Below are 13310 nucleotides of genomic sequence, written 5' to 3'. Positions count from 1 at the left end.
ATTTCAATTTTTGATGATTCTTTTGGGACAGATTCCTAGAGGTAAAATTACTGAGTCAAAGAATATGAACTTTCAGGCTCCTTAAACATGTGACTAATGACTTTCTAACTCAGCAAATATGTATCTTCTGTAGAACTCAGCACTACACTCAGCATTTTGGAGATCTGGGACTATGATGATGCAGTCAGTTTCTGCTCTCAGAGCACTTCATCCATCTGGGGAGACAAGACAGCCATTTGTGCAACAGTTTGAGTCCTGTCCAGTGTGTGTAATGAAACTCAATTAAATTTCTGATGTCCAAATACCAATCTTAACAATACGTGGGTGAGAAAAGAGGCCAGCCTTGCCTAGTCCCCAGTACAGATATCACAGAGGTGCTGGAATCTGTGGGGCACTGAAGTATATGGGGAAGACCTGGGTAAATGAGGGCATTTCAGGTTGGACGACAAGGATAGAGGTACAAAAAGTACTTGTTCTCTGTGGAGACCAACTTGGCTGGAGTGCAGGATGTGGACTTGGGCTGTAGAAGATCAATTTTGATGGGCCAGTGAGATCTGGCAATAGAGAGCCCTGGATGCCAGGATTCTGGGTGTGGACTCAGAGAATAAGTAACTGCCTGTCTTCCTGGTTTCCCTTTGTATAGGTGCTGGGCTGTGCTGTAGAGCTCCCTGATATCAGCTGCAAGCAGTTTCTGGATCAGCTAATTGGATTCTTTAATTTTTACAATGGACCTGTTTCTCTGGCTTACAAGGTATTAGTATAATGTTGAGTATCTCATTGCCAGAAAACACGCTTGCTCTGGGGTCTGTTAGACTTTATATAAACACATCGTGTCCAGCAACAATGTCAAGGGCCCTTGAAGCCCGTCTCATATGCCTTGGTGTACAGTTCCATAAGTCCCATTCATTCCAAATGTTTATCCCCTCTCTTTACCTGGGATGGTTAGAAAGACCCTTAACTTCAGGCAGTGCCTGTGGCTTAGTGAGTAGGGTGCCAGCCCTATATACCGAGGGTGGCAGGTTCAAACCTGGCCCCAGCCAAACTGTAACAAAAAAATAACTGGGAGTTATGGGCACCTGTAGTCCCAGCTACTCAGGAGGCTGAGGCAAGAGAGTCGCCTAAGCCCAAGAGCTGGAGGTTTCTGTGAGCTATGATGCCACGGCATTCTACTGATGGCGACAAAGTGACACTGTCTCTAAGAAAAAAGAAGAAGAAGAAAGACCCTTAACTTCTATTCACATAATTCACAAATATTAATCCAACTCTCTATCCTTGGCCAGCAGGTTCCCTGGATCTGTGACAGGGTGGGTTATCAGAGTGGGAAGGTGGGCGTTCATACGTGGTAGAAGGTCAAAATTGGCTTCCTTCTGGCCAGCTTTTGTATGAGGAACAGTTTTCATGGTAGTTGGGATTCTTGCCAAAGAATCTGTCCCTCAAAATGTCAGACATTGACCTCAGGCTGTTTGTGTTTTAGAACTATTCTCGGGAAGAACTGAGCACGGAGTGGGATACCTTCATTGAACAAATTCTGAAAAACACCAGTGATCTGCATAAGATATTCAATTCCCTTTGGAACTTGGACCAAACTAAAGTAACATTCTCATCCTCCTTATTCATTTCATGCATAAGAAAAGAGCTTTTTTACTATTCCTCAAATGAACTATTTCTGGAGAAATGAGTAGACTGTCATATTTCAGGCAAGGTCATAGTTAAGCCCTGAATTCAGTCAGTAACTGTGTGCACTTGGTGCACTTGGACAAGGCAGCTCACCACTAGAGCAGCAGTTCTCAACCTGTGGGTCGCGACCCCTTTGTAACAATGAAAATACGTCCTGCATATCAGATATGTAAGTTAGGATTCATAACAGTAGCAAAATTACAGTTATGAAGTAGCAATGAAAATAATTTTATGGTTGGGGGTCATCACAACATGGAGAGTTGTATTAAAGGGTCGCGGTATTAGGAAGGTTGAGAACCTCTGGCTTAGAGCCTCACTTCCCTTATTCACAAAATGGTGTTATAAGACCTGCCTTCTAGAACTGTTTGGATGATAAAATAAGGCAGTACCTAAGATGACACCAAATACATGCTCAGGAAAAGGGATATGTTTTTAGAGGTATATTATTATTTTGCTGATGCCTCAGAGGTATTGAACTCAGTAATCTTAAGGTCTCCTTTTCACTTGGTATAATTCATAATACCATATGACTTCATTGTTTTTAGTATCAAAAATGCCTAGTGTGAACGTTTTAAGGCCCAGGTTATTGTCTGAGAGAGAGTGGTTGGGAAATGTTTTTGTCTCCTGGGCTGTTCCAACATTGGCACTCAGTGAAACCATGGTTGTTTGTATGGCTGTCCCTTCAGAACCAGCTGTCAGAGCCCTGAGCATCTCACATCTCATTGCTGTAGTAAATAGTGTCCCTTTAATGGGTGTGAAGCTGTGATTCAGCCTTCAGAGATCATGACTCCACTAGAAATGGGGCTTTCCCTGCGTCTATTTGGAAGACTTTTTGAAGTTGGCCCCGGAACTTTAGAGAATGGGTCTGGGATTGGCCACAGTCTTGAGGCCATGAAAGGATAAACTTTTCATGTGTCAGCAGCTCCTGAGTTTAGCTTTGGTCACATTGAGTTCCAGCAGCTAATGGATCTTTGCAGATTTTAGCTGCCAGGCAGCCGGGTAGAAGTAGGAAGAGGCTGCTGCTTATTGCTGACCACCCTTGACCAGATTCAGATCCTTTTCCTGTGTTTTTGAGACTTCCAGGCAACTGACTACTTAGGAATATGGAAGTGAGGTGTATTTTCCTGAGTCCAAGACCATGGTGTTTTCATTTGATGTTATGAAATAGAGTAATGGGTCCTGATCAGATGTCAAACCAGCTGTGTTGCCGGGGATTGTGCTTCAGAGTGGTGGTGGAGGATAGAGTGGGTGTCCTCTCTCTTTCTGCCTCTTGGGTTAGCATTGATAGTCAGGGTCTTTTAGACTACCTACTTTGTCCCCTGTGAATAGCCCTATGCCATAGTTCACCTTCCAGCTTCTGGAGAAGTTTCCTTGTTTTAACAATTTAGCATTTTGTGGTGCCAGCAGTTCTGGGTATAGGGAGGTAGAATAGACCCAGTGCATGACACAGATTTTACTGGGTGACACATTCTCCCTTTTCTAGGCTTTGAGCTACAGCTTGTCCATCTGTTGTGCTGCCCCCCCCTTTCTGATTGCAGGCATGCTGATGGGAGGTATGCTTCTTGTTCTGCACAGGTGGAGCCCCTGTTGTTGCTGAAGGCAGCCCTCATTCTACAGACCTGCCAGCGCTCACCTCACGTTCTCGCTGGCTGCATCCTCTACAAAGGACTGTGAGTAAGGCCAGACCCCTCTCCTCCAGCCCCATGCCCCTGGCACAGAGCTGACCATCAGTTGCCTCCAGGTCATGCTGGGGAGCTCAGTTTCTGGCAAGTTCCAAGTGGGCTGGTTGGCCAAGTATCAGGTAGTTTAGATTGGTTTTAGGATACAGATCATCTTTGAACAAAGCCGGGAAGGTGGAAATTGTTTGTTGAGGAAAGAGTTAGGAATATGAAAGGGATCTGTGTTAACTCTCAGTATGGGGCATGCTGTCATAAATAGTTCATTCTACAAAATGCTAATGTAAAGCCTTCAGCGTTGTCAGCAGCCAGTGTTGTAAGTCAGGGGTACAGAAGGGGCCTGCTGTGGCCTTCCTCCTGTTGCTCAGGCCACTGGGCCCAGCTCAGCAAAGCAGTGTGAGGGGCTTTTACTCAGGCTCCTGCCAGCCTCTTGTCTGGGTCCGTGTCTTGTTTGGCCTCTGAGAGCCACTGCACTTCTTCACGCAGTTGGAGGGCCTCTTCATGGGCCTGAGTGCCTGAGAGCCACTCATCTTCCAAGGCCTCCCTCCTCATGGAGGGTTTGCTCTCAGCCCAAGGCAGACAGGGACATAGTGTTGTGCATAGAGCTTCCTGTCGACCAGATGACTGTGTCACTGGAGGAGCTTCCTGTCCTGGCTTCTCTTCTTGCTAGCTGTCTGCCCTTGGACAAGTTGCTCAGCCTCAATTTATTTTTCTGGGAAATAGCAATCCCTTGTGGCAAATGAAGTGAGATGACAGATGTTGAAGGAGGAACAAAGTCCTTTGTGTGTGTGTGTGTGTGTGAGAGAGAGAGAGAGAGAGACAGACAGACGGACACCCTCTTCCTTCCCTGCTGTTCTCATCGTGATTGTTCTGAATCAGCTGTGGGGCTTCCAGGCTCTCTGGTGATATAGCCATCAAAGATAGCTTTTTGTTCCCTTTTCTTACTGTATATTTATTTATATATGTAAATTATACAGCCAATACACGAACACATTGTCAATGTAAAGGAAGCCAACTAATAGAGAAACACACAGAGCACGAGTTCAGTCTCTGCTCTCCCCCCTCTCAGCCTGGCCTTAGCATCGGCGGTTTGGTGAGCCACCTTCCTTCCATTGTGCTGTCTGTGTTTTACCCACTTGATGTAGATGCATATACTGATTTTATTTTTACTGTCTGTCATGTAGTTCTTTTTGTTTTTAGAGAGATACAGTCTCACTTTATCACCCTCAGTAGAGTGCCATGGTGTCACAGCTCACAGCAACCTCAGACTCCTGGGTTTAGGCAATTCTCATGCCTCAGCCTCCCAAGTAGCTGGGACTACAGGCACCCACCACAATGCCCGGCTATTTTTTGTTGCAGTTTGGCTGGGGCCGGGTTTGAACCTGCCGCCCTCAGTATATGGGGCTGGTGCCCTACTCACTGAGCCACAGGCGCCACCCCTGTCCTGAAGTTCTTTGACTTAGTGTGTAGAGATTTCTTCACCAGTCCATGTCGGTCCACTCATTCTTAGGAAGGCCCCATACTTTTTGGTGTTTTGGCCGTGCTGTGATTTATTTATCTCCTTTCTTGTTGATGGCCATTTCAGTTGTTTACTCATTTTTTTCTAACATTTTTGCCATTTTCCCTATAATGAAGATTATTTTGCATACCTCTTGTTATAAGCTGAATTAAAGGGTCTGGACATTTTAAACGCTGATAGGAACTTCCAGAGATTCCCCCACAGGGTTTTCCCAGTTGAAACTCCCACCAGCCTCGTTCTGCAGGTTCTCGTCCACATGGGCTGTTGGGCACCCTTCAGTGTATTTCTTCTCATGGAGTTTTTGTTCCTGTGTGTGACCTCCTAGGATTGTCAGCACCCAGCTGCCGCCCTCCCTCACTGCCAAGGTCCTGCTTCATCGAACTGCACCTCAGGTCCAGGTATTGTGAAGCCCACGCTCCTGGCTGGAACGCTTTACCCAGAGCCCCAGTCACTGTAGCCAAGACCGATCCTCAGGCAGGAATGATGAGGAGTGGTGGCCAGGGGTCACTTGTGTCACTTAGTCTTGTTTCAAGACCCCAAGTCCTTCAGTGTGGTTTTCCTTGGGATTGAAGCCCATTGGTGAGGCTGAAAGAAAATGTTTGCCTCTGCATGCTGGGTGTGGAGAGTTGGTTTTTCTTCAATCCGAATAGTTCTCTGAGGATTTAGCTTCTTGAAAGGGTAGGCTTCATGTCAAAGAGGTACTAGATTTTTCAGAGACAGATTGTAAATAAAGCATGTGTTTTTGTTTTAGTAAGACTTAGGAAAATAAAAACTTCTAAAAACTTTAATTTTGTGTTTATTTAGTTTTTTTTCAAGATTTTATTTATTTATTTATTTATTTATTTGAGACAGAGCCTCATGCTGTCCCCCTGGGTAGAGTGCTGTGGCATCACAGCTCACAGCAACCTCCAACTCCTGGGCTTAAGCAACTCTCTTGCCTCCGCCTCCCAAGTAGCTGGGACTATGGGAGCCCACCACAAGGGCCGGCTATTTTTTGGTTGTAGTTGTCATTGTTGTTTGGCGGGCCCAGGCTGGATGTGAACTCGCCAACTGTAGTGTATGTGGCTGGCGCCTTAGCTGCTTGAGCCACAGGCACCAACCTATTTAATTGCTTTTATAATGAAGAAAAAAGGCATACATGCTCATCGAGAATAAAATTGCCCACATCTGGAGTTGGACGAGGCAGAGATAATCACTCTAGCATCTGACTGTTCCCTTGCAGTCCTTTTTTTTTCTTTTGTGTATTTTTTGTATATGATGCTATGGTTCCCAGTGGGCTGAGAGCATTCATTCTAAGGCTCTCTTTTTACACTTATGAAATCAGCAGACACTCACAATGGTGGTGGTTCTATTCAGGCTCCCCACCCACTGTCGGTCAGGACTGGACTGACTACGTCAGTCTGGACTGCTTTTCTGGTAAACAGTTTAATAAGGAGAGCATTAAGGATACTCTTTATTTTTTCCGAATAAGTTAGCTTATTGGACTCTATACTAAGAAAGTAATCTAATTGCTGACAAAAATTTATACTTAAAACTTGTATCACAACAGGCTTTATGAAAGTGACAAATGACATAAAACTATAACTTCTAAGGTAGGGGTTGCCAGACTGGCCTGTGGGCCATGTGCCTATGAGTTGGGCTGCTTTGTGCTGCAGTAGCAGAATTGAGTAGTTGGGACTAGAAATCATATGAAGGCATAAAATATGTTATCTCACCCTTTACAGACATCTACTGGCCCCTGGTCTAAGGTAGGGAATGAGTAATTTACTCAGACCACTTTCACCTTCATAAAATTATAAAATTTAAGTCAGCCATTTAAAATGGCCAACGGTGTTTTCTTACAGGAATTATCTGTTTTTATTTTAAGCATAAAATAGAATTTGACATGATATAGTCTTAGGAATATAAAAGAATGCATAGACTTAAAGAGAAAGATGCCCAGTACTGACAGTTTTAGCCTAGGAATGAGGGAATATATATATACATATAAATATATATATTTTTTTCAGTTTTGACCGGGGCTGGGTTTGAACCTGCCACCTCCGGCATATGGAGCTGGCGCCCTACTCCTTTGAGCCACAGGCGCTGCCCAGGATTATATATATATTTTTAAAGAATTTTTATCTCAAGCCTATGTATGGCTTAGTAACATGAAACATGATTTTAAAAAATTACCAAAAAAGAAAGCAACCCATATCATTTGTTAAGAGAGAAATTCATTTTGGCTAGAAGAGTTTATGTCTGGTTTTTGCTTTGTTTTGGTGGATCCTTTTGTAACCTTTGGGTTGAGATGAAAGATTTTATTTATTTATTTTAGAATAAATAAGAGATACCTGGTGTAGCATTTGTTGAAATCTATCCTTTATAGTAAGGGTTTTAGGGTTTTCAGTTTTTGTGTGAATGGAATTCATTCTTTATCCAGGGCCTATGGCAAATGTGACTCTGTTCTAGAATATGAGCTTCCCAAAGGTTTAAAAAATGGATCTTTGCTTTTATTTCCAGAGGGGAGGGGCTGAGACAATCAGAACATAAAGCTTGACATGAGTTTGGGTGGAGCTGCTGCCTTACAGCCTGTGTGGGCCTGGCCCTTGCCTCCTCCCAGCCATTGGGGGAGGGAGCAGCCTGGGGGAGCTTCTTTTCCATCTGCTTGACTCTTAGCATGTGGTTGGGACAAGCTTTCTGGACCTGGCTAAGGTTTATGAACAGATGGCACAGTGTATTCCTAACAGTTAGGTCAAGAGGAGAATGTGGTGCCCGGTGCCAACTTCTCTGTGTTTGTTTTCAGAGACTGCCTACAGGAGGGGATGCCCCGCAGGAGCGTGGTAAGTCGCGTCGGCACTTTTGCATCTTGAGAATGGTGGTTTTTATGCTACCTGTCCCTGTACAAGTCATGTGAAAGGCCGACCAGTTCTATTAGCTTTTTTTCTCTACCCATAAGACTAGGAAATGGCTATGATAGAGCTTTAAGAACGGAGTTACCTAGCAGCACCCTGATTGTAAAGCCTGTGGTTTTAGACGTGCTTTTCAAATCCCAGCTTTGAGGTCCTCCTTACTCAGCGTTAAAAGATTGTTCAGATAGATGCCAGGGGATCATGATTGAGGGAGGCAGCAACTGCCAGGAAGACCTCTTGCGGGATGTGGAGAGGTCCTCAGGAGAGTCATTTTGTTTTATTCTGAAGCCTAAGTTGAGTTAGGTCTGTTTGTCAGTTGAGTGCTTTTTTCTATCTTACATCTTTTTGTTTTTAAAGTGCCACTAAACTTTCTTCCACCAAACATCGCCCTTCCTCACAGTTGGGATTCATGTTGCCTGCAGGGGCTGCGTCCTTGCTGGTCACAGGAGTTAGGGCTGCAGTTCTGTGGCTTGTGTACTGGCCGAGGAATGCATTCACAGTGGTACTTCCTGAGCTGGGGTGGGGGCTGGATGCATCACCCCAAGAACAGCTAGTGCCCCTCTGTCTGCCCTGGCTCAGGAGGGAGCCCTCTCCATGTTGCTTTGCAATTCCAGGAGCAGCATTGCCCCCGAATGTCCATATTATCCCTGTTTTTGTGACAAAAGAGGAATCCATCAGTCTCCGTGAGTTTCCAGTGGAACAGAGGACTAGGTAAGGGAACTAATTCACAGGGGCCAACCTTGAGCACACCAGAGAGATTCCCTCACATGGTTCATGGGAACAGACCATCATTCCTTAATTGCATCTCTCCATACTCTGTCTTGTAAGGGAACGTTTGGAACTTGAGCACATTGATAAGAGACAGTGTGGTGTGAGACAAGGATGGGTTTCACATCCTAGATCTCTTAGTTAACAGCTATGTGACCTCAGGAAATTGCAGTCCCTGCCTGAGCCTCAATTTTTTTTATCTGTAAAATGAACTCAGTAATACCTTTTTCATGAATTCATTGTGACAATTGAGAATAGTCTATGTACCTATGGTATAGCATTTGGTATAGGGCCTGCCTCATGGTAGACCTTTCAAATGTGAGCAACTCTCACATAGTGGGCTCTGCCATTTCCAGTAGGTAATCTTCATGTCACTCGCTATGTGAAGCTCCAAGGGCCAAAAAGTGCCTTATTTTTACTCTGTGATTTGATCCAGGTGGCATCTTCGCCTCTCTGGTCTCAGGGAACCTCTTGACATGGATGTGTGGAAGGGCCCAGGCCCCAACTCCATTGCTGTGCCCCATTCTCATGTCTGTCTTGTTCACTAGCGCTACTGCATCTCCAGCCAGAGTCCAGGACAGCTTAGCCCAGCACCCTCCAAAGGCTGGAAGCACGTTTGCCCTGGAAGAAAATGCTACTGGGCATGTGGAATCTGTAGCCTGGATGTTGGCCACCACTCCACAGCCCATGTCCCCTAATGAAGCTTGGCCAAGTGGCAAGAGGGAGAATGGACACTTGTTTGTACATGATCTGGAGAGCATTGGGCCCAATGGATTGCACAGCTCTGCCAGGGGCCAGGGGCCTGGCCCTAGCTGCTCCCCGGTGAAGGAACTGGGCTTTCCTCATCAGGAGCTGGACCTGTCTGAAATCCACATTCCAGAAGCTCAGGAAGTGGGCCCATCCTCAGATGGTTTTGCTTTCCCAGTTGTGTGTGTCCCAGAAGGCAGCTGTTCTTGCCACGAAGAATCCATCAGTGGCTCAAACAGCTCAGAACCTGTGCCGCCTGAGGATACAGCAGCAAGCACCCTGCTTTCTCCCTCTGTTCCTGAGATGCTAACCCAGAATGGAACCCCAGAACTGTGCAAAGATCTTCCTGAAAACAGCAGCCAAGGCCCTGGTCCCCGAGAAGACCTTTTCTGCAGAAGGACCAGCAGATCTTTATCACTGCCTCACTTAGATCCAGGGCAGAGAGGAAGTAAGGTTCCTGCAGGGGAACAAAGCATAGATCAGTGTGTGGATGGGGCTTGTGGGGGCCATGCAGCCCCTGGTCTGGAGTGCAGTGCAGGCTTGGCAAGTTGTCGGGGTACTGGCCCCTCCGCAGAAAGATTGGACTCCAGGAGGACCTCAGCAGGATCCCATGTGGGACTCGTGCAGATGAACCTCTACACTCACAGTGTTAAAGGGCTGGTGCTGTCCCTGCTGGCTGAGGAGCTGCTGCTGGGAGATGGTGAAGCCATAGAGGAGGTGGTGAGTGTCCTTAGAGCCTCTCTGCCCTTCTGCAGCCTCTCCTGACCTCCTGTGCCTCCTTCACAGCTCTGCACCAGTGCACAGAGGCAGGGATGAGGGCTCTGTCGTTAGCTGTGTGGCCCTGGGCAAAATTTCTTTTATTATACAGCAGGGGTGATGGTGGTACCCGCCTCCTTGGGTTTTTGTGGGGGAGATGAGAGTGAGTTAGGTGCACGGCACAGTGGCTGGTATGCAGGAGCCTGGCAAGTGTCGGGCTGCTTCTGCTGCTGCTTCTAGTTTCTCAGAGTGCAGGCCTTGGAGGGAGGGAGGACCTGAGTTGGAGTTCTGCCCATCGGTCTCTAGCAGTGTGATCTTGTCTTTAAGCCCTTGCCCCTCTGAGCCTCTGATCCCTCAACAGTCTAGGGGTGGTGACAGGCTGTCTGGTTCAGATGCAGTGAGACAATGAAGGAAAAGACCTCAAGTGGGGTCATTGTGTGCCACCCCTGCTAGTGGCCTCTTTTCTTAGCCTGGGCAGCTCTAGTTCTATACTGTTGTTCTCTGTAGTGTGTCACAGGCTAGGTTGGGAGTTCCCCAGAAACCCCGAATTTCCCTCTGTAGTCCTAGCATTGTTCTGAGCTGAAGCTCCTTTCTAGAAGGTCTGGGCCATCTGAAATCCTGACTGGCTCTTAAACCATTCCAGACCCTTCCCTGCTTAGAGTAACTGACCTCCTGGGGCCTTGGCCCGTGCTGGAGATTTGGTTGCTGCGGCAACAGCCTTGCTTTAGTAGGCAGGGAAAGTGGTAGCGGTAAGAACAGCAGGTTGAAATTGCTGCAGGGCAAATGGTATCCTGGGGCTTACCTTGTTTTTATTCTTATATCTATATTATTCTAAGCTTATCTCATTAGCATGCAGGGCTTGTGACCCTCCATAAATGAGCAAGTCACCTTGGAACACAGAGGAGGAGGGAAGACTGCTGAGCTGCTTTCTCTGCACAGAGCTCCTAGCAAGCCACTGCTCCTCTCCAGAGCTGTCTGGCTGGCTGTCCCCTTTCCACAGACCCCACACCGGGCTGTGGCTTGTTTGCTTCCTGTGTCCTCTTTTACCACAGCTGTGAGTGACTTTACCCACCCCCTTTACAGAAACAGAGGGAGTTATGGTTGCAGCTTGCACATCTCATCTCCCTGGTGATGCCTTGGTTTTCTTGCTCTGTTCTATACAGTGCCAAGCCTTGAAGGCTCAGTGTTTGGATGCAGTAAAGTGGATATAATACCTTTCTTTTTACCTTCCCCCCAGAAAGAAAAATACAGCACAGGCTGCTCTTTGAAGAGATGTATTCTGCTAAATACTTTACACCTGTTATTTTAGCCAGGCCTTACAACAGTTCTCGGAGGTAGCCATTGTAACTCCCGTTTTACCAGTAAGAAAACAGCCTCCTTGAGATCAAAGACTTATGTAACTGGTGCTTCCAGAATTCTTGCTTGTTTCTTTTCCCCTGCCCCAGCTCTCTGTCCCCCAACTGTTCTGTCCTCACCATGGTGGGTGGGAAGGTGAAGAAAGAAGGTAAATGTCCTGTCTTCAGTGGCTCTTGATCTGTTGGCCATACCTCTTGGTTTGTCACAGCCCGTCCATGTTTTTATGACAACAGCTTCCACGGGCTTTCATGTACGGTAGGGTTTGGTGATGGCTTGGCCCCAGGAAATAGAATGCAGAGTTTCTTTCTTTCTTTTTGTTTATTTTTGAGACAGGGTCTCACTGTATTACCCAGGCCAGAGTGCAGTGGAGTGACCATACCTCACTACAGCCTTGAACTCCTGATCTCAGTGATCCTCTCATCTTCTAAGTAGCTAGGACGATAAGTGTGTGCCACCACAACTGGCTAATTTATTATTATTTTTGTAGAGGCAAGATCTTACTATATTGTCAGGCTGGTTTCAAACTTCTGATCTCGGGTGATCCTCCCACCTTGACCTCTCAAAGGGCTGGGATTATAGTCGCAAGCCACTGCACCCAGCCAGAATGCGGTTTTATGGGAGAAGAAAAACTAGTCTTTTCTAAAGACCGTAGGGGGATAACCAACTTTGATCAGCCTCCTGGTTTAAGGGTGGGTTTGTTAGCCAGACCCAAGGCTATCTGTTTCATAATCAGGAGGGATCTGTTATTACCTTTTTGTCTTGGGCCAACATACAAAATACTTGACCTGATATCCCTGCAGCCCTTCTGCTGCTGTCTAGAAAAGCCAGGCCCTAGAAAAATTAGCTGGGCTTTGTGGTGGGTGTCTACTGGAGAAGCTGAGGCAGGAGGATTGCTTGAGCCCAGGAACACTCTAGCTAGGGCGACAGAGTGAGACTCCGTCCCCCAAAATAAAGTAAAATTAAAAAAAAAAAGGAAAGCCAACCCCCTCCCCCAGTGGCCAGTGATAGTGCAGCTGAGACAGTGAGCACACCCCTTTCAAAAGGGCCCCTTTGTTGTGCTACACACCACCAAGGCACCCTTGTACCATCTTGTCTTTCAGAGGATCAACTTCCATGGAGGTGAGGAGCAGAAAGTGGGAAGGGTGCAGGGAGCCGAGGGTGGAGCAGCCAGGAGGGCTGGGGTTGGGATTGTTCAGAGGTAGCAGAATAGGCACACACCAGGGGGCAGCATAGAGCCACTGATGGTTTCCTGCTCAAAACCCAAGATAATCTCATTGACCTTCGAATAAAGTGATCAGATCAATTATTCATTGCTATGATAGGACATTGGGCTGTCTGTGTAGAGCAGATGAGGCATGAAGTTAGCATGAGAGTGTTATTATAAAACACTTCACAGTAAAGCACCTCCCTCCATTAGGAAGCTGGTCTCTGAGTGAATGCGTGCCGTGCATTGCTGCCTCTGCATGTAATAGTATATGCTGACATTCAAGGCGTTTGCCTTAGTGTGGTCTACAAGGCAGAAGATCCGGGAATTCGCCCCTTGTCTGTGTCTCCTAGAGATGTTTTAAGGGTCACATTATGTACTAGCGTATCTCAGGGGCTGGCAAACTTATGCAAAGGACTAGAAGGCAGATACAGTAGAACCTCCATATTGACCACTGCCCTACATTGACAACCTCCTTACGTTGACCTAATTTTCGCAGACCAGACATGCACCTAAGGTGCCTATCAGTACAGTAGGCCTAGTTCCTTATATTGACCACTTCTGTGTATAGACCAGTTTTTTCTTTTTTTTTTGAGAGAGTCATACTATGTTGTTCTTGGTGGAGTGCTATGGCGTCACAGCTCACAGCAACCTCAAACTTGAGCTTAAGCAATTCTCTTGCCTCAGCCTCCCAAGCAGCTGGGACTACAGGTGCC

General features: G+C 46.5%; 1 protein-coding gene across 2 annotated transcripts in view; it reads left to right on the top strand.

Moving 5' to 3' along the window:
- HPS4 (HPS4, biogenesis of lysosomal organelles complex 3 subunit 2) overlaps positions 1-13310 on the top strand; it is a 30034-nt gene that overhangs the window by 10948 nt on the left and 5776 nt on the right. Inside the window, exons 7-14 of one of the 2 annotated variants that reach the window (XM_012805296.2) lie at positions 644-751; positions 1475-1591; positions 3253-3347; positions 5198-5270; positions 6597-6620; positions 7658-7694; positions 8378-8474; positions 9080-9998. In XM_012805296.2, coding sequence (XP_012660750.1) covers positions 644-751; positions 1475-1591; positions 3253-3347; positions 5198-5270; positions 6597-6620; positions 7658-7694; positions 8378-8474; positions 9080-9998 — 1470 coding nt within the window. The remainder of the gene's footprint in view (positions 1-643; positions 752-1474; positions 1592-3252; positions 3348-5197; positions 5271-6596; positions 6621-7657; positions 7695-8377; positions 8475-9079; positions 9999-13310) is intronic. The other variant, XM_023513314.1, reaches the window with a different exon arrangement.

Source organism: Otolemur garnettii, unplaced genomic scaffold, assembly GCF_000181295.1.
Source record: "Otolemur garnettii isolate 467f Iridium unplaced genomic scaffold, OtoGar3 scaffold00038, whole genome shotgun sequence".
Lineage (NCBI taxonomy): Eukaryota > Metazoa > Chordata > Mammalia > Primates > Galagidae > Otolemur > Otolemur garnettii.
This window is presented reverse-complemented; position numbering and strand designations above follow the sequence as displayed.